Source organism: Marmota marmota, unplaced genomic scaffold (assembly GCF_001458135.2).
Source record: "Marmota marmota marmota unplaced genomic scaffold, marMar, whole genome shotgun sequence".
In the NCBI taxonomy this organism is placed as follows: domain Eukaryota; kingdom Metazoa; phylum Chordata; class Mammalia; order Rodentia; family Sciuridae; genus Marmota; species Marmota marmota.
In genome coordinates this window covers 16,361,780-16,387,251 of record NW_025999853.1, presented here as the reverse complement: position 1 = coordinate 16,387,251, position 25,472 = coordinate 16,361,780, and the positions used below count along the sequence as shown (strand labels likewise).

At 43.2% G+C, this 25,472-nt stretch overlaps 1 protein-coding gene across 1 annotated transcript in view; it reads left to right on the top strand.

Moving 5' to 3' along the window:
• Nucleotides 1–25,472, top strand: part of Plxnc1 (plexin C1) — a 147,043-nt gene that overhangs the window by 9,235 nt on the left and 112,336 nt on the right. The window contains exons 2-4 of the mRNA XM_015482588.2: nucleotides 9,890–10,030; nucleotides 20,997–21,131; nucleotides 25,026–25,126. Of these exons, the coding sequence (XP_015338074.2) occupies nucleotides 9,890–10,030; nucleotides 20,997–21,131; nucleotides 25,026–25,126 (377 nt within the window). The remainder of the gene's footprint in view (nucleotides 1–9,889; nucleotides 10,031–20,996; nucleotides 21,132–25,025; nucleotides 25,127–25,472) is intronic.

Here is a 25,472-nt window from a genome sequence, read left to right as displayed (position 1 = left end):
GGGGGAGGGAAAGAGAGAGAGAAGGGAAATTGCATGGTAAAGGAAGGAGACCCTCATTGTTACACAAAATTACATATAAGAGGAAGTGAGGGGAAAGGGGGAAAAAAACAAGGGAGAGAAATGAATTACAGTAGATGGGGTAGAGAGAGAAGATGGGAGGAGAGGGTGCCACAGTCTGGCTGGGCACAAATGCCGCAGTCTGGCTGGGCACACAATCACGAGCCACCACACACCTTGTAGATTCAAACAGCAACTCTTTATTCCCGAACTCACACCAGCCGTCTACAATCACGTTCTGGGGAAATCCACATTCTCTGCCCAAATCCACGTTCTCTGCCCAAATTCACCTCCACTGGGCTTCTGTCTCCCAAAATATACTCTGAATCCCGTGAGAACTCAAGGGGAACTCAGGCAGCAGGATACGCCCTATTCCCAGCAGGAATAATCTTAAACCTTAAACCTGGAACCTAAACTGGGAACGCCCTAAACCCGATTATGTTAAACCAGGAACACCCTAATCCGCCCTGGTCCTTGAGCAAGGTCAACTACATTCAATGTCACTGCAAAATGTCAGCAACATGGGGTACGCTGGCAAGGAAATTGTCATACCTACTTGGCTAATGGCTCCCAGCAAGAGGGTAGGGGAGGGGAGGGGGGATAGTAGAGAATAGGAAAGGCAGCAGAATACAACAGACACTAGTATGGCAATATGTAAAACAGTGGATGTGGAACCGATGTGAATCTGCAATATGTACATGGGGTAAAAATGGGAGTTCATAATCTGCTTGAATCAAATGTATGAAATATGATATGTTAAGAGCTTTGTAAGGTTTTGAACAACTAATAATAAAAAAAAGAATAAGCAAAAAAAAAATAAAAGAAGGGGAGTGTAATTGTTGATTGGTGCCTTTGGGACGCCCAGGAAGAACTTCTAAGTCAGAAGTTGGCCATGGACATGGGCACAGTGGGGCGGGGGGTATCTGCTCCCTAAAGCCTGGAGTGTATCAGGCTCTGTTGGGGGCGCACACAGCTCCATTTGAGTTATATGTACCTTGAGTGCTATCTTAGTGTGGTCTCTGTTGCTATGGGGGAAAAAAGAAAAACCTGAAACCAGGTAATTTATAAAGAATGCAGGCTAATTTGGCTGTTGGTTCTCGAGGCAGGTAGTCCAAGAGCATGGTGCGGCATCTGCTTGGCACCTGGCAAGGGCTTTCCTGCTGTACCCACAGCAGGGCAGAGCGCATGACACGGGGAGTTATGGAGCAAGCGTGCAGTAAGGCCGTGGTGGGGGCCCTACCCTCACAAACTCGTCCAAACCTAATTACCTCCCGAAGTTCCTGCCATCAGATGCCATTAACGTTACATTTCCAACACATGGATTTTTGGGGTCCCATTCAGACCACAGCAAGGGGAGTGGCTAGGTCAGCTCATCTTCCAGGCATCCATAGCCTAACACACATGCTGAGGAGCAAATGATCACAGAACTGGGAAGAAAGTGCTCATCATCTACTGCAAAAGGCAGTGATTACAGAACTGTGAGGTGAGCGCTTCCAGGAGGCTCCAGCCCTGGAGCTGTGTTTATAGGAAGAGTAGAAGCCAGGCAAGGGAGGAGATTTCCTGGTGGCTTCCCTACCAGTGAGGCGGGATTCCTGTCCTCCTCCTCCTCCCCCAGCCGGGCTGAAGAAGCACTTATCTAACACACCAGCTGTTCCTGATCATTGCTCCTTGGCGTCCTCCTTAGGCTCCTTTCTCCATCGGTGACCCCTTTTAAAAATTGGACTCCAAGTGCTGACCCTTGCTTCTCTGAGGCAAGAGGAGGGGGTCACCCAGAGCAGCTGGTAACAGTGAGTCAGTGGGTGTCATCTAGCATCAGACTCTTGGGCTTCGGGTGCTTCTCTTCCTAACTCTGGAGGTTTTATCCTCTGAGGAGGCCCATCGAGCCTTTTTCAGAATGTTTTCAATGCATAAAAAAAAATTTTTTTAAATGATTGCAACGTAAACCAATTATATTCATATGCAGATACATAATTCTTTTTGAAAATCTGAGATATAGTTAATATGTCTTAACACATGCACCAGCAAGATCTAGCCGCAGTAACTATCCTAATTTCAAAGTAGAGATGAACTTGAAAGATATTTTGAGATATCTACAGCAACTAGAAAGCGATATGAAAATATCTGATTTCTTTTGGTGACAAAGTCACAGGTTTAGTTAATACTTCTGTGGCCTGAATCCAGAATTAAAGGAGATGCTACATTTCAGTTAGAGCTTGCTAAAATAAAGATTTCCTTGAAAATATTTTTTTTAAGTTGTCCATGGACCTTTAACTTTTTTTTAATTTTATATCCAGTGCTGAGAATCAAACCCAATGCCTCACACATGCTAGGCAAGCACCATACCACTGAGCCACAACCCAGGCCCCCAATTGTTTTTTTCTCATCCTGTTTCATGGAGTCCCTGAATTCTGCCCCTAAACTGAGTAAATGATGGCGCCCCTGCCCTGACCATTCCTCCCAGCTATCAAGTGTTCAGAAACCAGGACGTGCAATGCAAAGTGTCTTGTTTTGTTTCAGAGCCCACTTGGCTCATTCTGACAAGAGAGGGTTTATTCCCATGGTATTTTATAGATCAAGCACTTGGCCAACAGCAAGTGCTCCATGAATAATGGATGGATGGACAGATGGACAGACGGACAGAGAAAACTCCGAGAGACTGCGTGACTGTCTGATGGAGCGGGAGCTTGAACCCACGTATTGTGTATTCTAAATCTCTTGCTTTTTTTCCTACTCTTCCATGCTATCATCAGCAATTTTTATTTTAAGGAGTTAAAACAATGCTAGGCCATGTTCATACAATTATTATTCTAATCATGGGAAAGAATAGTCCTATTATTCTTTGCTTTGGTCAGAGCACATGTCAAGTGCTTTGTTTACTCCTTAGACCCACATTTTTAAGTCTACTGTGTCTGTAGACTGTCTATGGACAGAGAAGGAGACAGATGCAGAAACTCTTACCAGCTGTTGATGAACTATAGATGAACTATAGAAAATATAGAGAAGGGGCTGGGGTTTGGCTCAGTGGTAGAGCGCTTGCCTAGCATGTGTGAGGCACTGGGTTTGATTCTCAGCACCACATATCAATAAATGAAATAAAGGCCCAATGACAACTAAAGAATACTTTTTTAAAAAAATCACAACTTCTTAAAAAAAAAAAAAAAGAAAATATAGAAAAGGCCAGGATACATGGTAACAGGTGTGGGGCAGCTCTCTATTGCTCCCCAAGGCAGATCCAAGGCCCAGTGTTTACAAGGGACAAATCTTGGCTCAATTAAAGAATTCTATAATGATTAGGCTTACTTAGCAACATCCCCTATTGCCTGAAGAGATATTGACTGAAAGTATTCAAACATTGATCCATGTATTTTTTTATTCATTCAATACACATTTATTGACAACCTACTGCATGCCAGATGCTGGTGAATGCCACATTCAGAGTATAGAGTAAGATACTCTTGTAGACCTTACAGTCCATTGGAAAATAGACACTGAATTAAAAATTTAAAACTGTAAATATAATAAGTATTTTGAAGGAAATAAGTGGAGTGCAATAGCTCAGAATAAGCAACTGGCGTAGGGACGGGGAGAGCTATGCTCGACATCCACGAGTAGGGGAAGATTAACTTGAAATCTGAAAGGTTGGGGGGAAAAACAGCCCGTGAGGGAGTGAAGGGGAGGCGGGATGGGAGGAGGAGGTTTAAAGGCCCTGAAGCAGAAACTCGGTAATATGTTGAAGACACGTGTTCCTGAAAGAAAGCCACCATGGGACCCGAAACAGATGAAGGAGGAGAAGAGTGGCAAAGAATGAGTTTGAAGAAGTGGTGGGGGAGCAGCTGGGTAGGGCCTGGGGAGGAATATACGTTTAATTCAAAGTGTGCTGGGAAGACAGGGAAGAAGTCCCGGCAAGGGAGCCACATGAGTGATTTTCTGTTTTAAAAGATCACCCTGCTACTGGATGGCGAATAGATGGTGGCTGTGAGGGAGAGGCCAGGAGACTCTGCTGTAGATCATCAGGGGGGTGATGGAGGCGTGGGCTGGGTAGAGCCCCTGAGATTGCTGGGAAATTTGGCCAAGGTTTTTCACATACTGGACAGGGGGAGTGATGGAAGAGAGAAGTGGGTGAGGAAGACCAGAGAGGAGCAGCGCTGGTGGGGAGATGAGTCTGGACAACTATTTTTCAGCAACACAGAAAACAGTGGGGTGTGAAGCAAGGAGGAGAAAGGATACAAATCCTGGATGGTTACTTCAAGGGTGCATGGGACTGGCAGGTGGGAGGTCACTGGAGCCCTGGGGGGAGGAGGGGGTGCAGGAGCAGGTGGGAGGGTGAGAAACGCAACCTGCAGCACTCTGCTGCCTGGTAGGGCTGCCCAGGGTGTCCCTGAACTGCTGTCCTTGCCTCGTTCCTCCTGCAAACTTTGAACGTTTTCTTTTGATCCTTTGAGTCCCCCCATGTAAATTCATCCCACAGAGGAGCAGAGAGATGCCATAAACTTAGTCAGAACCTGATCAATGTTGTGTACTCCAGAAGAATAGAGAAAGGAGTCTTAATGGCTAATCAAGTCGCTAACTTGGGTGAATAATTGTTCATTCGGTTTCCCTGGATTGAGGAAGGTCATTTGCTAATTATTTTCACACACAGGATTTCATTGGAGCCTCGAAATAATGTGGACAGGCAGGGCATGTGATATTACCACATCCGTTTTACAGATGTGGTCACTGAGGTTCATTTGGGGACTTCACTGGCCCATATTGATGGCCTCCTATAAGAGCCAGAGCAGGGGCCAGAACTTGGGTGCAGGGCTTTGTCAGGGTTTTCCTAACTGCAGGTGGACCCCTGTGTGAGTCAGGAATAGCAAACAATGGAGAAACCGCTTAAAAAACATGTGCGTCCCATGGGAACAGAGCAGAATTAACTGCCCAAGAGAAGCATTTTATCAATGTGTAAGAAATTAATAAGAACCCAGTTGGTATTTGCCCTTGTCCTTATAAGGAAAAACCAACATACACCAGTCCTTTTAACACCTCGGGAGGTAAAATGCCTGCCTCTCGCTGGGCTCCTGACACAGAGGCCCTGCGTTTTGCACATTTTCTCTGGGCGTTGCCACAAGAGCAGCAGTGTGGCTGTGAACACCTGACCTCCACCTCCCGAGTCTGTCCATCTGTCACACGATGGAGCAGGGCCGCAGCGTTGCTCAATGTTTGAGTAAACATTGAGTATGCAACTGGTGCCCTCTAGAGTTGTGCAGTGCACAACAGGAGAGTGTTATTGTCAATGGAAAATAGTGCAAAGGAGCTGCAGGAAGGTCAAGCTGTCCTCATGACACAATCACTGCTCCCTGTATATATACACATGTGCATATGCACATACGTACACATGTACACGTGCACACATACAACACACAAGGCACTCACGCGTATGTACACACATGCACACACACTTACACGAACACGCATGCACACAAGTACACACATACATATGTATGCACACATACACACATGCACACTTACACGCATGCTCACGTGTGCACACAAGTATACATGTGCATACGCATGCATACCTTCACATATGCATACACAATATATACACATGCATGCACACATGCACAGATGCATGTGCACACATGTGGGCATGCACACAAGGCACACATGTGTGTACACAGGTACATGCATGCACACATGTGAGTACACACAGGTGTGTGTGCACACATGTGCACCAGCACACTCCTTGGTGTGTAGTCTTGGTGACCCAGAGCTCCACTCCTTCAGCCCAAACATCACTAGAGACAAGATAGTTCTTTTCCTCTGGCTGAGAAAAGTTTTCCCTCAGAGCGGGCTAAGTGTAGGTGTGCCTTTATGGTTAGACATGGCAGGAAGGCGAGGCAGAATGACAACTCTGAGGGAACCAAGAAAGCCCAAAGGGGAGACAAGGTTTAGAGCTAAATCAAGATTGGATTTTGTCATGAAAGGCAGAACTGGCAAAAGCATCATTACACGGCATTAACCTTGTTACACACAGACGAACAAGCAGAGGCTGGGATTCAGAAATAAATTACACATAATAAACTAGACAGAATAGGCTGAGAGCAACATTAGCCATTATGCCCTAAGGGGAGAGAAGGGCAAGATAGAAAATAGGCTGGAAAAAAAAAAGAGTAAGAATAATTTCTGGACACAGGGGGCCGGCTGCACTATTTCCCCCCTTTTTCTGTGTGGCTCCCTAGGTATTAACTTCATTTTTGTGAGAAGGTTTCTCTGAAGCCTGTCTCTCTTTTGTTTTCATTTGCTGAAATGAGCATAAGAAAGCCATTCAGAGGGCTCCTTTCTCCATTCACGGGGACCTGTCCATTTCTGTGTGTTTCCAACACAAAAGAATCCATTTCCATTCAGCCAGAGCAGTCCCTTGGGTTTTCATGAGGCCCAAGCCTCCTCTTTCCTATTTCCTTCCAGGCTCTCTTATAATTGGCTACAAAATCCCGACCATGGCTATGGTTCTCCAGGCTGGCCTAGTGTCTGGTCCAACAAGTCATGATTCTCATTTCTTAGATAGTGACTCTTGCTTTTGGTTCCAGGTAACAGAAAACACAGTCATCAGTGGTTTAAACCATGGTACCTGTTGTTAACTTACAAAAAGTTTAAAGGTTGGAGGTCTGTGGCACAGTGGTGTCCTCAAGAACCTAGGGTCTCTTGTCTTTCCCCTTCACCAGGCTTAGCCTGTTAATTTCATCTGCCATCTTGAATTTCATGGAAGCAAAATGGCTGCCGCCAATCTGCACATGATTGCCTGGAGCTACTGTATTCCAGGGGAGGAAGTGAGATAAGATGGCACTTAGGCTCTCCTCAACAGCCTTCTCCTATGGAGAAAGTAACTATTCCCAAAAGTCCCTCCTGTGGACATCTTACACCTCATAGCCCAGAACTAGGACACCAGAACTGGCCACACTTAGCTCTGTGGGGTAGGAAAGCAAGTATCTGACAATAGAAAATGGAGTTGCTATTTGGCTTGATTTCTGACATGCTTAGGTTTATTACTGTCTAAACAAAATTAGGGTTCTTTCAGCAATGAAGGTGGGAATAACGGCCACGGTGTTTGTGTTTTTTAAATAAGGAAATGATAGCAAGTATGGATTGTGTGTTGCCATGTGCCAGACACCCTTCTGAACTTTACTCCTTTGGTGCGCAAAACAAATGGATGCTATTATCATCACTCCTATTGTATAAAGGAGGAAACTGAGTGACAGAGAGGTTAACTAATGAGCATGAATTACTTATCTAGAAAGGAACAGAGCCAGGATTCAAACCCAGGCCATCTGGCACACTACATATACTGCCCCTACTGGGTAAGATGATAAAACACAATACAAGGGGTGGCACCAAGAAAGTATTGATACATGTTAGTTGGTCTTATTGATAGTATTTTGACTTCTATCATTTATTTCCTCTTTTTCATAAGTACCCTACCAATCAGGCCCATTAGCCTTATCAGACAGTTGAGAAAAACAACTCCCAACAGGGTTAGGTCATTGCCCATCACCCATAAATATGAACCACACTCAAATGCAAACGATTCCCGGGAGGTTTTCTATATCATTAGCCTCTCAAGTTTGGGAACATGGATTTAATGGTTGTACTCCATACCTATGCTATTGATCTAGGACTTAATTTGAAAAAATACAATTGCTGAGAACCAGTCAGAAGTCAGGGAAGGACAATAGAACAGGGGTGATGGCAATTTGGAGCCATTTTTTTTTCCTTGTCCCCCATCAGTTTTTGAGATGCCTCTGTCATTTGAAGCCAGCCTTTCACAAACAGGATGCCCATGCCACCTTAGCAAAGGCCACCCATGACATCATTATTCTTGCTAACTAGAGTAGGTATGTTATGAAGCATCTACTGTATACCAGAGTACAAACACTTGAGTACAGTGTCCCATTTGGTCCTTGTGAACAATCCAGAAGCCACAGGCTCTACTCTCTGTGTTATGAGATGACAGGGAATGGAGTGCCCCAGTCAAAGACAGTGGAACATTCTGGAAACCCAGACATTCTAGAAGTCCAATTCACTGAGTTAGCCTCTGTGCGATACTCAAATATTTAATAAAAATAATAGCGGTGGTCAGTGGATCTTACATTTGAACAATTCTGGTTTTCTTTTAAAGCAAGATGTGTGATGTGGTTTTATTTTTTTTTAATGTAAAGGTCATCTGATTTTTCTTCTTCTGCTCATAGTCACGAGGCTTCCTTATCTAAACAGTGACCTATTGTTCCAATCCTTAGACCCACAGAGATTTTTTTTTTTCCCTTCACTTCAATTTTAACAGGACAGTTCCTCATCTTTCCTGCAGCTTGAAAAAGTGCTATCTGTTAACAGGAAGAGAAAAAAAATCTCTAATGGGCTTTTCCAAAAATCTTCTTAAACTGAATTCGCTATAGAATATTTTATGCAAATAAGCCACTTTCTCTAAGGTTATGACATCTTTTCCTTGAAAAGTGATCAGGGCATTGGAGAGATCCCGGCTAGCTTATCTATTCCTCACAGCGCAACTTCAACAAAGAAATAACGACAGCACTTAAAAGGCTTCAGAAATCAATTTAGTCCATGAATCCATTTAGTTTAGATGGTAATGAAACTTGGTGGGTTTAAAAATAATGAATATTTAATAAGACATAAATTGAAAGACATAAACACTGTCGGCAATAATATAATGAAGTTAATAAGACTTAGTCTACCCCTGCCCACCTACCTCCCTGCTCCCCAAACAGGGCCATTTCAGGAGTTGCTGGTCTGCTTAGCTCAAGTTTGCAGGTTCTTCATTGGCTGAAACAGAAATGTGCCTTTGAAAACCTTCGTGCAGTTGGGAACCCAGCTCTGGCAGATAAAGTGTGCTATCACACTGTGTTCAGTAGCTACAGACGGCACTGGCTCTTTCTAGCTCCCTATCTTCCAGAGATTTGTGTAACAAACTCAGTTTCCTGTCGTTGAAGGCAGGAAGCAGCATGAGGCACTTCATTCCTTTTAAACAAAAAGGAAAAAGACATTTTGGTCGGCACTCTCTCTGCTCTGGGTTTAAAGAGGGGCTTTATTTAATGATCAGGAGCAAGCATATGATTACATGCACTCAAAGCCTCAGACAATTTAAATGCTTTCGGGTTAGGAGTTTGGCTTTTTCGTTTCCTCTTTAAAAGCATCAGCTCCTCCGGGTCCAGCCCTATTACTGGGGTTCCTCTTAAGCCCTGTGGTTGTGTCTTGCCCATCGTCCACGGTGGCATCTTGGCCTCTTTGCCCTCTGAATTGGTTACCTTGTCTTTGGGCTTCCCAGAGCACTTTTCTTGTCCATCCAAAATCCCTCCTCTCTGCCATCCCACCCAATAGGATCCTCTGAGTCGCATCTTGGGAAATGTTTGTGTTTAACGTCACGGAAGCCAATGCCTAGCTAAAATGAATTGCGGCAGGCTACTGCAAACAGCCAAGTGTAGGATGGTCTCCCTCCCGATTTAGCAGTGGGCTCTCTTTTGGCAATAAAGTAGAACTCGGCTTCATACATCAGCTGGGAGAGTGTTAAATGGATGGCTAGCTCGCTGCTGGCGATCAATACATGTTAATACATAGTAAACAAATCGCTTTCTGTGGGTTGGGCAAGCATGGTGATTTCACCTATAAAGGGGATGACATCTGCACTTGGGGATCTTGTTGGGGAAAATGTATTTGGAGTCCAGAGTGGGGTCCTTCCTAAGAGGTCATGCATGACATTTTGTTTGTATAATGAGAAGTATTACTATTTAAAGAAATTATTTTTTCTCTCTCTCTCTCTTTGTGCGTTTGTATATGTGTTCAGAAAGAAGGGGATAAACCTGAAAGAGTTCAGCCAATTGCATCATCCACCTTGATCCATTCCGACCTGACCTCTGTTTATGGCACCGTGGTAATGAACAGGACTATTTTATTCTTGGGGACTGGAGATGGCCAGTTACTGAAGGTTGGTTTTCTGTGCCTCCTTGAAATGTCTGATTTTAATAGCAATCCATTTTTGCGGGGTGGTTGTTGTTTGCATTTTGTATTTCTTATTTATGCTCCTGAGTTAGAACTTGAGACCATATCAGCCAGTTGTTTGGTCAACCCCTGGAGAACCCTAGAAATGGCCTGGGGGAAATTCTGGAAATGTGCATGTCGTGACCCCTTCCTTCCTGCCCCCCAGCATGTAATGAAGCACCAGCCACCTTGAACTACAAGAACCAGCCAGTTTCTCTTCCTTACTCCTGTGCTGCTTGGGTGAGGTGACTGGGTTCTGCCCAGTCCCCATCCCTGAGTCACCTTCCTGAGACATTTAACCTTTCAGTCCCATCTCCTTTACATTGGAAATGAACAAAGCACCTGATTTCTCACAACTTCAAAGAGAAGAGAGATTACAGGGCTTGAAAGAAGAAAAAAACAGGTGTTCCTTCCAGCCCACTCGCCACCCACAGAGGGGGTTTGTTTTCTGCCCTTTGTACCATGCTCTGCAGAGAGGTTAGAGAGCTGAAATTCTTTGAGACTCCCCTTGACTTTCATGTGACAGGACTATTTTTTTTCCCCACTGATACACCCCAGTCAAGACGAGATTTTGAGGAGAGGATCAAATCAGAGATACTGGAGGACTTCTCTGAAATTATCCAGTGATCACTTATCAATGTCATCAGCAAGCCCTTATTGAGCACCTCCCACGGCCTCCAACAGCATTCATGGTTGGAAACTGTGCTGTTTTGGTCACTCTAGAGTGATGATATTTCCTTGGCCTCTCTGCAGTCAATCAGCTGACTCTCAGCTCAGATTCTTAATTGAATACTGACAGATCTGTTTTCCCAGCACATCTCCCACTGTTAACTAGCTGTGTGACTTTATGTGAATCACTTAACCCTGCTGAGCCTCCATTTCCTCATCTGTAAAATAAGATTATACTAGACACCCTAGAAAAACCCATTCTTTTTTTTTTTTTTTTTGGCAGTCTCTGACTCTGTCTTCTGCACATGTATCCCCTGCTCTAGCCAAACTTGTTTATTTGCTGTTCTCCAAATGTGATTCATGTAGTCCTGTTGCCACACTTTTGATCATACTACCCCCAGCCTGGAATGCTTTCTTTCTGTTCCTCTATTTCTGTTTTGGTGGGGTTCAAACCCCATCTCCTTCTTCTTTGATGATGTTGAAGCTTGGAGTTAGTTTTCTCTCCTCTCCTGAAAGACCCATGATAGGCACCACTCTTCTTCTGGCTCATTACGTATATCTTGCTTTGATACCCAACCTTTCCTCTCATGTTTATCTTGCCTTCCCAACTTGCATTTAAGCTTCCTGAGAAAGGGCCATGGATTCCCACAGCCTGAGACAGTGCCGAGTGCCTGGTAGGCATTTGATTTAATCTGTTTCCTTTGGAGGAGACCCAGTAACATATGGGAGGGAGTTTGTTTGTATACACATTCTTTTAAAATATACATTGATCATCTTTGCCGTTGGGTTGGCTTTGTTTCCTGGGGAAAGGTGAATACCAATCAGTCATCCTGCCCTTGTCCCTGATGTCTGGACACTCACCTGGTCAGGCAGATTGGGCCCATTAGCCTGGCAGAAGAAGTTTCCATCAATCCTTCCTGGGCCTCCTCACCAATTATGTCTTCAGATTTGGGATATTTCTGATGCGTGTTTTGACAAGAACACAGTTTCCCCCAAGCTGAGCCAGCCAAACTGTTACATGGTGAAGTGGAGGTGAAGGAACACTGGGCTATAAATAGTTCCCCCGTGGGACGGCCTGGTTTCTCCTGTCCTGTCTGTTCACCCCTCTGGCCATGTGCAGCTGGCCACTCTTTAGTCGTGTCGTGCCACCAGAGTGTGGGACTGAACTGCTGCATTAAGCTGGCGAAGGAAGTCTCAGTGGCCTTGGGATCTGCCTGGCCACATTTGTAGCCTTGTTTCAAGGGTTCAGATAACAAGGGCAGGTTGGCTCTTGTTTGTTTTGGGGACTGACATTTACACAGCACTTCCAATAGGTCAGGTCACTCCACATCTACTGACAATTCAGTCTGCTCCAGACCTACCCTAAGAGGTAGGTCAGATATTCCCATTTTACAGATGAAGGAATCAAGGCCCAGAGACATTGGGTGATTGGCCCAGGTCACATGAGGCAGAGTGGAGATTTGAAGCTGTATTGACTTCAGAGACTGCACTGATATCCCCTATGCTACACAGACTTTGCAATCTCTGTCCAAAGCCCTGGCCATATCTCTTTGAAGGGTCTGGGGACAACTAGGAAGCATGTGGACATGGATCCCGATGCTCCTGGGGTGGGTCAGGGTTCCTAGAGGCTCAGAGAGGAATCCCAGCCAGACTAGAAGGCAGACCATGTGACGGAGGGACCTCCTCACTGGCGGGGCTCCTTCTTGGGAATTAACACATCCCCCCAAGAGAGTTTCTCTCAGGACGGTTCCCTCCTCTTCTGCCCCTCAGGAGGAGGTTGCCAGTGACGAATTTGAGCTGGCTTGGCCCTTCAGGATCCCTAGGACAGCCCCGTAATTCCTAAGACTCCCTCCTGTATCCTATGTGCAGATTCTTGGATGCAACTCCTGAAATTACCCAGAGACCCAAAGGCCTGGGATTGTGCAGATGATTTGAAAGCCACAGATAATCCCCAAATCCCTTCATTCAGAAGCTGTGCGCTTCTCCCTTGCCAGACTTGTCACCAGAACTGTTAGAAAAGACGAGCATTGATAGACACAAGCTTGGCTTCCAAGCCAGAGCGTGGAGGTACTAATGAGCGGTAGAAAACAAAACGCAGCCCAGCACAGACAGTGGGAGGAGGAGAAGAAAGAGGGCTTGGATCACCCACAGCCTGACTCATCAGTTTCGGAGTGATCAAGAGTCAATGGCAGTCTGACTTACGCCAGGCACTGTGGTATATGCCTGGCTGGAGGAGAGGCAGGAAGCAGCAGCACCAGCCACCACCAATAAAAACCCAAATCTTCAATCTCTGCAAACCTCATGGAGTTTTAATATAAAAATTCGGTGCCATTTTAAACCTCACGTTATTTAAATAATTTTTCCTCCTACGAAAGTACTGTATGCTCACGTAGAAAGTTGCAGAGTAGCAGGGGATGAGAGGAAGGCAAAGAAAAAATTATCCTTAATTGCGTCATGTAGAGGCAACCGCTGTCAGCATTTTGGGTTCTTTTTTTACATAGTTGAGGTCAGACTCTATCCAATTTTGCATCCTTCTTTTCTTCAGTTAATGAGGGAAGAAGCTTATATTAAAATGCTACTGCAAACCCTTTGTAAACAGTATTTTTAAATAGCTGTATCATGTTCTATTATGTGGAAACATCATTTTGAACTTCAGCTGAGATGCTGGAGCACTTTTGAAGTGTCTTTAAAGACGAGCATTTTTCCAAGGGAGATGGCACCACCTGCAAAGGTAAGATGTTAGTGAGGATCCATGGAAAAGCTAAAGACTTCATGGTATGCTAATGCCTTCACTGCTTTCCTGCCTTGCTTCCTAAATCCCTTTATAAGGTTTTAGAGAAATTGAAGGAATTTAGAACTTAAGGGTCCTGCCCCCTATATCAGCAGGTGAACCTCAGGGTCACCAGGCCAGTTAGGTCCATCGCTACCCCCACTACCAGCTCCCTCGACACTTCCCCATTTTACTTCCTGTCTGAAGATGGTTGCATGCAATAATTCTTTCAGTTGTCAGCTTCTCTGGTGAAATCAGCTGAAACGTATGGCCAGTCTGGACTCAGCCTTTGGGAATACACAGTCTTTGGGAATTCAGGGTACTCCATTCTAGAAACACATAGCTATCTTTCTCCAGGTTGGGGTTACTGCCTGTTGTGTGGTTTGGATTCCTTTGGGCTGGATTCTGTTGCATAGAGAATATTGTCCTTATCTCAAGGGCAGAATGGAATACGTTGAGCTTTTCCAGGTGGTAAAATAAGTAATAAGGGAATATGCATGAAATCGGAAATTTGTAACTTTATTCATGCCCATTAACCTTTCTTGTAAGCATAAAAGATAAGCAGGCGGCCAGTGAGGAATAATAATACCTAATGTTTTTGAGCTTTTACTCTGTGCCAGGCATTACAACCAGCCTCTACATGGGTTAACTTGGTTCTCCTTACGAGTCAGTACTGTGACCAGTCCCAGTTTTTAAATGGAAAAACTAAGACTTAGGGAGGTTGGTAGTTTGCTCAAGGTGAATTGAACTGACACAGTCTGTCCACAGTTCAAGCTAGTATTCCCCCAACTCAACTGCTTTAACAGTTAAAATGTAATCTGTAGAGCTTGGTGGAGTTTCTAGAACTGCTTTTAAACATTTTTTTTTTCTAATTCTGGGGTATCTGGACTAATCCCAAGATGCAGGTGTTTGAGGTTTCCTGAGAAGCCGGGCCATGGCTCTGTGGTTTTAGTTTTATTTGGGGACAGCCTTCTGGCAGCTGAGTACCAACCCTCAGGGCTTCAAGTGGCTCCTGGGAGGCTCTGGTCTCCCATTAGGACCTCCGCTTTCCCCAGTGGGCTTGTTTTGAGGACAGCTAGGACTTCTGTGTTCAAGTTGATTTTTGATTGGCCCCAGAGAAAAGAGACTGTTGTGTCCCCAGTGTCCTTGCTATTGAGATAGGGTCTAGGCTGCAGGAAGCTATGTCCTGCCATATTACCATATCTAGCAGAGGGGTATGTACAGTCAGGACTGGCTACCTGTGTGGTCCTCAAAACTCAGCTTCCACAAGTGGATTTTATTTTTCCAAACCATGGAGTAAAATTTAACCAGTTCCTACATCCACAAGACTGGAGTCCTAATTAGAAGAAGATATAGTCCATGCTTGTATGATTATATCAAAATGGACTCTACTGTCACGGATGACTGAAAAGAACCAATAGAAAAAAAATTTAACCAGTTCCAAGAAAGTTCTTCCCAAAGCCAAACTATGAAATACCTGAAGAATCTACCTTGACTCTAGTTATTAAAGTTTTCAAATAATAGAAAATATAAAAATAGAATGTTTTGTAAGGAAAAGCTCTGTTTATACTCCCACAAAATGTAAACATATGGAAAAAGAGACCTTGGGGGAACCAGGCCAGGACCTGGAACCGGAAGTGGGGGTGGCCAAGAGGGGAGATGATGGCTGGCTGTTTAGAATGCCCTATGAAGCTTATTTCAATTTCACCCCCACTCCATTTGGAGCAGGGGCGCTCCAAAGTGCAACAAGAGTTTCTCCCAGGTAGCCCACAAACCTATAACTTGGGGTTCAGGCTGTGTGCTTCTCTTACTTTACTACTTAGGTTGAAATAAGTAGATTGGAGACAAAAAAGGATTTTGCTTTAATCTTTATATTTTATCGTTATTATTCCTAAACAACTAAGACACATTGAACATTATTAGATAATCAGCTTGCTTTTTCCGGTGCATGCACATGTGTGAGTGTGTGTGTGTGCGTGTGCGTGAGCGTGCGTGGGTGTGCCTGCTGTGGGTTTAGATCTCCTTCCCAGCATTTCTTAGAAATTTATTGTATGGTAAAATAAATAAATAATTAAATGAGAGAATCGGTTTTTTTGCCCTTCGACTGATTAGCTTCACAAAATGAGGCACAGGAGAAGAAATTTGGCCTAAAATGTTTTAGGTTTCCAAACACCCAAGGCATTCTCATCTCATGGAAATCCTAAAGGAAGAAAGAAGCAGTCTTTTGTTTAATTTTTCTCCCTGCTCGTCTTCCTCACCTTCCCATGAGTGGTGCTGAGCTGTCCTGCCACTGCCTGGTGTGGAAGTTTCCACTTAATTTCAGCAGCATCCTTGGGAGATTTTTGTATGCAACAAAAATCCCAGGGCTAGTTAATAGCCTACCATGAGGCTTCAGGAAGATGTCAACAGAAACAATATGTTGACATGAACTGAAATTCTCCATTGGGGAAAATTTGTTTTCTACGCAGGCTTTGGCTGAAAGAATGTGAAAAGCCTTATAAAATCTTGAATGCTAATAGAGTAGCTTCTCATTGAATAAATATTTATTGGGCATCTTTTCCATGCCAGGCACTGTCCTGGGTACGGAGGGTACAAAGGTGAGCAAAATAGACAAGGCCCCCACTCTCCTGGGTGGGGGGAGAGAAAGATGGAAAACAAGTCAATTAATTATCTAGTGATAAAGTCATTTCAGATAGAGATCAATGCTCAGAAGATACAGCGTGAGGGCTAGAGAGTGACAACAGGGCACAGTAGAGAGGCGATCAGGGAAAGCTTCTCAGAGGAGGTGATGTTTGAAGGACGAAGGAGGATGTAAGAATATATATGGAGGAGGCTCAGAGTGACTTCAGATTAGATCTATATTAAGGTCGTGTGCTGCAAGCAATAAATAAAAATCCACATCGTGCCTGGGGAGTCTGTGTGGATTGGATGAGCTTTCTCTTATGCAAAATTCAACCCATTTTAGGTTCCTGTGACTCACGGTTCCTGCCTGTACCACTTTACTGATCATTCTTTTTCCAAGGCCGTGGCTAAACCAGGCTAACGGAGGAATGTCTCCCTTGTTCAACAGTCTTGGCTTCCTTCTCTCTGTGGATGTGCTCGTGAATCTTAACAGTCAGAAAGTCCAAGTGTTCCATTGGTGCCCTGGGCTGGGCTGGGCTGGGCCGGGCTGGGTGGGAGATGATGCTAACAGAAGCCTGACCTGTCCCTGGCAGCACGGCCCACACCTTTCCTGTTAGCACCTTTTAGACCCTTGGGACGAAGATGAAAATTTCCTCTTGTCCTGTCCCCAGAGTGATGGAGCTCATTCTTAGCATAATCTAGCAAGAAGAAAAGCAATTTGACCCACTCTCCCTCAAACGTTTTTTTTAAATTGAAATTTTATGTTTTTATTTCTTAAGGTAAGACATTGACATTGTTCAAAAGTCAAAAGCAACAGAAAGTATACAGTGAAAGTCACTCGCTCCTAACTTCCAAGGTGACCAGTGATGGTAGTTTCATGGGTACCTTTTCAGGGAGAGGTGATGTCTACAAGCAAAAAGGAGAAGAGATTCTTTCCCCTCCCCCTCTTTTATGAAACATGTTAAACACACATACAATATATGTGTGTATATATCTATTTGTATTTACATATATGCATATCTACTATGTTAAACATAATATATTTTACATAAAGAACCTTCTAATTATTTTGACAGCTGAATGGTAGTCCACTGTTTATAGTACAGTTTATTTAGCCATTTCCCAGTTGCTGGACATTTAGATAGTTTCAGTCTTGTTTCTAACACATGATTCTGCAATGAACATATGAGATTTCGCATATATGAGGGGCTGCAGGGTCCAAGGCAACGTGCTTTATAATTTTGACACACAATACCAGATTGCCTTCCAGAAGGGTCCCACTTATACCACGTGTGACAGTGTACTGCTTCTGTACTTAGCAGGACAGGCTTCAGTGCAGGTCTTGCCAAATAGTTTGTTCAGGAAACCGGTGGGTAACTTAAAAACCAAAGTGAGAAAGAAATGTTTCCCTGCTCTAATTCAGGGTTCTAGAAGCATGCTGGTGCCTCATCTCCAAGGTATCAAGTTAAAAAAAAATCAACCACCCCCATCTATATTAACCATGCTAAAACAGTAAATTAAATGACCCCCCCCCCAAAAAAAAAAAACCCTCAGTGCTCCTAATCCACTGAAAATGGACAAATGCTGCTGTTTTGTATTATTTTTTAAATTTTCTTTCTTATTTTAAAGCAAATGCCAGACTCTTGTCATTTATTTTATCTCACAGTATTTCATCACACATCTCTAAAAAATTATGGTCACTTTCTTAGATAACTGTAATCATAATGCCATTCTTACAATTGACAAAATTATTAGTAATTCCTTAGGATTATCTGTCATCCAGTTCATATAAACAAATTTTCACAATTGACTCAAAAATGTATTTTAAATTCTTTTATTCAAATTGATGTCTGAGCCATATTTGGTGGTCCAGGTTTCTTAGCAAAGCAGCTTCCTCCCTTAGTTTTATTGCTAAAAAAACAGGTTCTGTATCCTACCAATCTTGCACTGTGAGTTTGGCTTTCTGCTTCCTCATGGTGTCATTTAGCTTGTTCTTCAACTCATTCTATCCCTAGTGCTAAGTGGGAGTGAGACCTAGAGGTTTGATTGGACTCCATTTCCCCTTTATTGGCAAAAATGGAGCATAGATTATGCTGTTGAATGATGCTTTTGATGGAATGAATCTGAAGGTACCAGGGCAGCAGCCTCTTTTAAGCCTTACTTGGGAATAATTCTACCAATCTTTTCTTTATTTAAAAAAAAAAAAAAAGGACTTCCTAGTTTTCCTCTTCTAAATAATTACTTTCCAGAACCAAATTAGTTGTTGGAATGCAAGCAGAGTATTCGATTTATGAATCAGAGATGGCAAGTCCTGGCAAGCCTACACCTTGGTGGGTGCCTGTCCACCCCATGGTTCCATTCAGATGTGGCTAGTGAGCACTTGGAATATGGCTAGTGTGACTCAGCAGTTGAATTTTTAATTTAATTTAGATAGCCATATGTGCTTAGTGGCTAGTGTATTAAATCATGCAACTATAGAGTCATTTAAAAATGAAGCACAGACCTTTCCTACTTGCCTTGGGACATAACTGTATCTGTTTAAGGAAGAGATTTTTTTAAAGTCATATTTAATATATTTGGTACATTGACTCTTGCAGAGCTGCTACTGAATTTGGTGAGCGGTCCATTGGATTAGTCGCACTGGCTTGACCTAAGCACATGATCGAATGAAATTACTGATCACAGGACAAATCCAGTCTCAGAAACAAGTACAGGGAGATGTTTCACATGCCCAGCTGATAAGAAGCCTGTAACTATACAGCAGATACCTAGTTGCCATCAAGATATTTACCTATAGGTATTGCATTAATCCATAGATGTAGCTTTGTCATTAAAAGTAACTTTCTCTGTAAACAATCTCAGGTGCCATTTTTTTTTCCCAAGACATGTACCCACAGTGGTAGAAGTGCAAATATATATAATATATCCAGATGTGTTCTGTCTGACAGAACAATGATACTTTCATTTTTCACAGTATGTATCAAGTGAAGGGATATATGATTAAGACATGGTCCCTACCCAAGAGGAGCCTGCAATCTGGTAACAAATTATCATCTATTGAGTATTGATGATGTACTAAGCATCTTTCATCCTTCTTATTTGACTCTTATAAAATCTCTTTTATAATAAAAGAGGTGTCCCCAAAAAGCTCATGTGTGAGACAGTGCAAGGTTTGGAGGAGAAGTGATTGTGTTATATCCTTAACCTAACCAGTGTATTAATCCCAGGTAGGATTAACTGAGTGGTAGCTTGAGGCAGGTAGGGTGTGGCTGGAGGAAGTAGTTCACTGGGGACTTGGCTATGGGGTATATATTTTGTATCTGGAAAGAGTCTCTCTCTCTCTCTGCTTTCTGATCATCATATGAACTTCTTCCCTCTGCCACACTGCCATGATGTTCTGCCTCACCTTGAACCCCAAGGAATGGAGCCTGCTGCCTCACCATGAGCCCCCAAATAAACTTCCTCCTCTACTGTTCTGCTGGTTGGGTTCTTTTAGTCACAGCAGCGAAAAAGCTGACTAGAATACTAATAATAAGGAAGGCATCATCAGTCCCATTAGAAACAAGGAGATTGAGGCCCAGGGATGTTAAGTAAGTTACTAGTTCAAAGTAGCACAGATACTTACAGGGTAAAACCAGGATGTAAACCCAAAACCAAACTACCGTTATATTTTTCTGGGATTATGATAATGCTCTTCCAATTGGCCTTCTGACGCACATTTCAGACCCTGACTTCTCACCATGTTGCGCCTCTGATTAAAGCCCTACTATGGCTTCCTCCCTCCCACCTAGAGCAAAAGGCAAAATCTTTACATAGACCTACAAGACTCCATAGTATCCACCCCTTAACCTCACTACTCACCACTCACTCCTCTCCACTTCATTCCACTCAAGCCACCCCGGCCTCCTTCCATTTAGGGCCTTTGCACTGGCGGGGCCTCTTTTAAAAACATGTTTGATCTAGACAACGGAATGACCCTCTCCTTTACCTCTTGCAAGTTTATCACGAAATGTCACCTTTTCCATAAGACCTACCCTGAGCTCCTTTCCCCACTTCATTGTAACCTAGTCCATTCCCACCTTCTGATGCTTATAGTTTACTCTTTCATTGTTAATTGTCTGCTGCCACTCCCTTACACACATGCGTGCTCACACACACACATGTGAAGGTAAGTTCTGAAGGCAGGATGACTCCCCCTGCCCCATTTCATTAGCTGCCATTTTCCAAACACCCTGGAAAGTGCTTTTTACACGATGGGTGTTCACTAGATGTTTGTGGACTGAAGATGAGTGAAGCTCAGGTGTCCAACTTTGTAGCCACTGAATGCTGACTCACACTTGTTTATGTTTTGTATGTAAACACATCTACTCATCTATACCTGCTAAGTTATCTGTGTTACTTTAAAATGCATGACTGGGTAGCATCATGTAGGAAAATCAGCTACCCATGCAAACATATATTAAGGAGCTGCTGCCTTTAGTTTCAAGCTTACTCTTGGCACAATATTTATGAAACTGTCACACATGGCTTATGATAGGTCCATGTGCTCAGAAATTGTGGACAAGTTTCCACATGTGAGAATGCTGATCTGACATTGAAGAGTGACTTTTTTTGTTTGTTAGTTTGGGGTGACGTTGTAGATATGCTGTTCTTGTTACTGCCAGCTTTACTGAAGACCAAGACCACTGGGGATGATGCAGGAAGGTAGTACCTTACCCAGCATACATAGTGGGTAAGAAGACTGTGGTTTGAGAATTAAGCTATAGGTTTTACACCCTAATCTTCCAAATGCCTAATAGAAATTGTCTTTTTTTTTTTTTTTTTTTTTTTTAAAAAAAAAAAAAAAAAAAAGGTTATTCTTGGTGAGAATTTGACTTCAAATTGTCCGGAGGTTATCTATGAAATTAAAGAAGAGACACCTGTTTTCTATAAACTCGTTCCGGATCCCAGGAAGAACATCTACATCTACCTAACAGCCGGAAAAGAGGTAGGCCGAAATACGAGTTATTGCTTCTGACTTCTGAATAAAAATTATTTAATTGATGTCATTATCTAGTGGCATAGCTTTTACTTTCAACTATTGAGTTTAAACACTGCTGCAGGCTTCGAGAGGACCTGCCGTGGTTCACAGGCTTGGAATTAAAAACCTTACCGACTGTCAGTAAGTAAGCAAGAAATATTACCTATTTAGACAATTTTATTATTGGCTATATTTCCAGTGCCAAGTTTTTCAGAGGAGGGTATGCTTGCAAATGGGCGCATAATCAGCAAGGTAACTGAATTTACACATTTATTGTGTGGGCACTGAACGGTTAGATGCATTTATGAATATACCCAATGGGACTGGCTTTGGAGTATGGGGTTAATATCAGGCCACAGTCTCATACACATTCATGAACCAGGAAATATATGGCACTCACCCTCCTTCCCTTAATTTATCTGAATGTGTTAGTTTTTCTTGCTTGTGCTCACTAAAATAAAAATAATACCTTTTAAACATTTTCTGCATCTTTACAGAATCCTTTCACCCAGGGAAGGGGAGAGGAAACTAATTTTTATTACATCCCTATTGAGTCTGTGCTAGACACTGTTCTTTGTACCGTCTCTCTCTAGATGCTTAGAGTTGTGTACACACCCAAAATAGAATAAAGAGTGCTAATGAAGTGTGTTTGTAATTGAACGAGATTTTTAATTTCCCTTATTCTGTATATGAAGAATCTAAAACTTGGAGGGGTTAAATAATTAGCTCAAGGATATGTTTATATGTTAGTCTTTTATGGGGCTAGAATTCAAACTCTGCCTTGTTCCTAAAGCCCACGATAAAGGAGGTCAAATTCCAAGTCTGTGGTTCTGACATGGTCTTTTCAACCTATGGCCTTTTGAAAAGTACAGAGAAGATCAAGGAGACTTAAATAATTGCCTAATGGTTATAGCTGATGAACTCAACACACCCCCATTTTCCATTTTGTTTTCTTTCAATCATTTTAGGGAGATAGAGGTCTACACATACCTTTTGAAGTCACAGTAGGTGCACCAACACTTCAATAGTTTCTGGTATTCTTCAAAATGACCTATTGTTCTTTGCACGTGGAAAGTCATGTTGTCAAAATGGCCACATGGAGACAGCCACATTTCAAACTCCAAAGCCAGTCCCATTGGGTGTATTCATAAATGCAACTAACCACATTGCAAACCAGTTCTTCACTACAGTCTTCTGTGGCAGCTTGTGCCACCCACCATTCAAACACCTCTTTCTATGCTTCTTCCTGGGGATCCCATATCTGAAAGATTTTTGTCTATTCAACAAACTGTGTATATTAAGTAACCATTTCCATTCCTGGGCTTTATTTATCCAGGGCATCTCAAAACTGCCAGCCAGAGAACTCGCTGTGCCACCACACAGAGCTGATAAAATTCCAACCCCCGAAGCAAAGACATCAGAGTTCTGGCTTAGTCCGTGTGTGTTTTTCCATTTAGCTTTTTGAAATATTGCAGATGACTCATAAATCCCCACTGCCACCCTCATGGACAGTAACAGAACCCCAGGACTCAGGATTCTAGATGGAAACCAGTAGTTTCTAGATGCCACCAGTAGTTGACAGGGCCTCACTTTCTGGAAGGTAAAGAGTTCTAGATTCTGGTCACTTCAAGTCTTAAGTCCTGGCGAGTTTTCATCTGTGCATCCAAACTGATGATTCCAATGTTCTTCATTTAGGGTTACTGCTCGAGGTCTTAATGATTGACTCCGGTTGAGCAAATGTAACCCCTAGAGAGACAGAACCCAAGCAATGTCCTTTTCTAGACTTTCAGGAATACAGCTAAATCAATAAGCCATGGTAAATCCATAAAGTGGTATAATATATGTCCATTAAACACAATCCAGTGGAGATACATGCATTGATGTGGAGTAGTCACTAATAGAGTGTTGCTAAGTTAGAGAGCAGGTACAATACAATATTTACAGTGTACTGTCTTTTACATAGAGCTTTATTTGTGTACTTAAATGCACTGAGTGGTCGTTCTCAAAGAACATTCAGGAGGTTCATATTCCACTGAATGTTCTGAGCGGAAGTGGTCCTGTGATCGGCTGTCACTCACTCTCCTGTACCCCCATGGTGCTCAGCGTAGTTAAGGATCTCAGAAGCCTGTGCTAAGGAAACCTATTTAACTTTTTAGTCTATGATTTCAAATTTGTCGATAGAATCCTTTTTTACATAATATCCATAGCCAATATTTATGATGCATTTTATTTAGTATCACCAGAAAGTGTCTGTGGTAACCTCACAAAGTAGGTTGTACCATCACCATCTTACAGATGAGGAAGCAAGGTTGGAGGCAGTTACATGACACTTAGTAGAGCCCCTCAGAATTAAAAGATGTTTGTGAGCGACAAGGAAATATCTGTATTCTGGTTCATTCTGGCTCAGACACGGTGGGCTGCATCTGTCAGCCGGGTGGAGCACCAGGAAATGGAAGGGTGTAGCTGTCCTCCAAGAAGTCACCCTGCTACTGAGAGAGCCTCCTCAGGATATTCCGTTTCCCTTGTGAACCCCTTCTAGAACTCTTCATTTCTCTAATCTTGGGTAGTTACTTATAAGTTCAGCATGGACAGCCTCCCAGCAAAATGAGCTCCTCAAGTTTCCTTACTACTTACTGTAGTATTTGACTTCAAAAATGTGCCATGGGACGTTCAGGTGCTCTGAGACTCTGACAAGGTATCTCAGCTGCCTAGGTCTGCCCAGTATAGGCCACTCTGAGGGCACCTGTGTCCTGACAACAGGAGACACAGCTTTAGGGGCAGAGAAGTACTTTGAATACTTCCCTCTTTCTTTTATTTTCACCTCCAGTGGAGAGGGTGGGAGCTGCGGTGATGGAGCTATCTGTGTCAGGGAGGAGGGAGGCCTGATCTTGACCTCCACATTTCCATATCCATCATCATGCTGATCCTCTGGGGCAGAGCCAGTTGCTGTTCCCAAATGCTTATTTCCAAAATGCCATCAATCACACACTGTTCCTGAATGAAAACCAGGTGATCTGATTCCGTTATTCCCGTGGAAATCATCATTAGCCCTTCAGGAACCCAGACGCAGGCCAGGTTCACTTGGAAGAGCTCAACACAAATTCCTAGGCTCCATCCTCAGACGGGTGAGAATCTCAGTGGCAGGGAAGTCTGGGAATTAGTCATCCCTCCGTGTCTTCCAGGGATTTGTTCCAGGAACTGTCTGGGATACCAAAATTCACGACTACTCAAGTCCGTTGTATAGAACTTGCATATAACCTGCACACATTCTTCCATATACTTTATCATCTTTAGATTGCTTACAATGCCTAATATAATGTCAATCTTATGCAAATAGATATTATACTGGATTATTTAGTGAATAATTATGAGAAAAATTGTACTGAACACATACAGACACATTTTGGGGGAAAAGGTGGAACTGGAGATTGAACCTGGGGGTGCTTAACCACTGAGCCACATCCCCAGCCCTTTTTAAACATTTTTTTGTTTGTTTTGAGACAGTTTCTAAGTTGCTTAGGGCTGCTGGGATTATAGGCACGTGCCACCACGCCCCATTCAGACACATTTTTTTTTCCCATATATTTCCAATCTGAGAATCGTGGATGAGGAATCTGCAGATGCAGAGGGCTCACCGTACATACTTTCAAAAGCTCCCCAGGTGATTTTTACACAACTGCATCCTATCCTAGAACTTGAGACCTGTCGCCTGATACCACTGTGGAGACATTCAGAGTTCAAGTTGATAAATATACTCTTGTAGCTTTCATCAGATAAGGTGTTATAGGGTTGGGGTTTCTTTTTTTTTTTTTTTGGTGTTGCTTATAATTCCACCTGAACCACTGTCATCTTTATTTTTAGGTGAGGAGAATTCGTGTTGCAAACTGCAGTAAACATAAATCCTGTTCAGAGTGCTTAACAGCAGCAGACCCCCACTGCGGTTGGTGCCATTCGCTACAAAGGTATTTCCTGAATTCTTTCTCCCTAAGGTGCCTTTTCAAGAGTGTTATTCAGCAGGACACTTGTTGCCCTACTTTAACCATCCGTTCCAGTAACCTGGGGGGACAGATCTCTTCCAGAACTGAAATTTCATGGTGCAACCCTCAGTAATCCCAAAAGATGCTTTCAGCCATGTCAGTGCTACCAAGCCATTTGCCCTGGGCCACTCTCGGCCACTGAATTGGAAGGAGGGGAGGGAAGAGGGAGAGGGTGTGCAGCATCATGAGGGAGAAGCCAGAGCAGGCAGATCAGCTCTTACTTTCTAGAGAGTTCCCCGAGACTCCGAGAGGGAGGGAGGGAGGGAGGGAG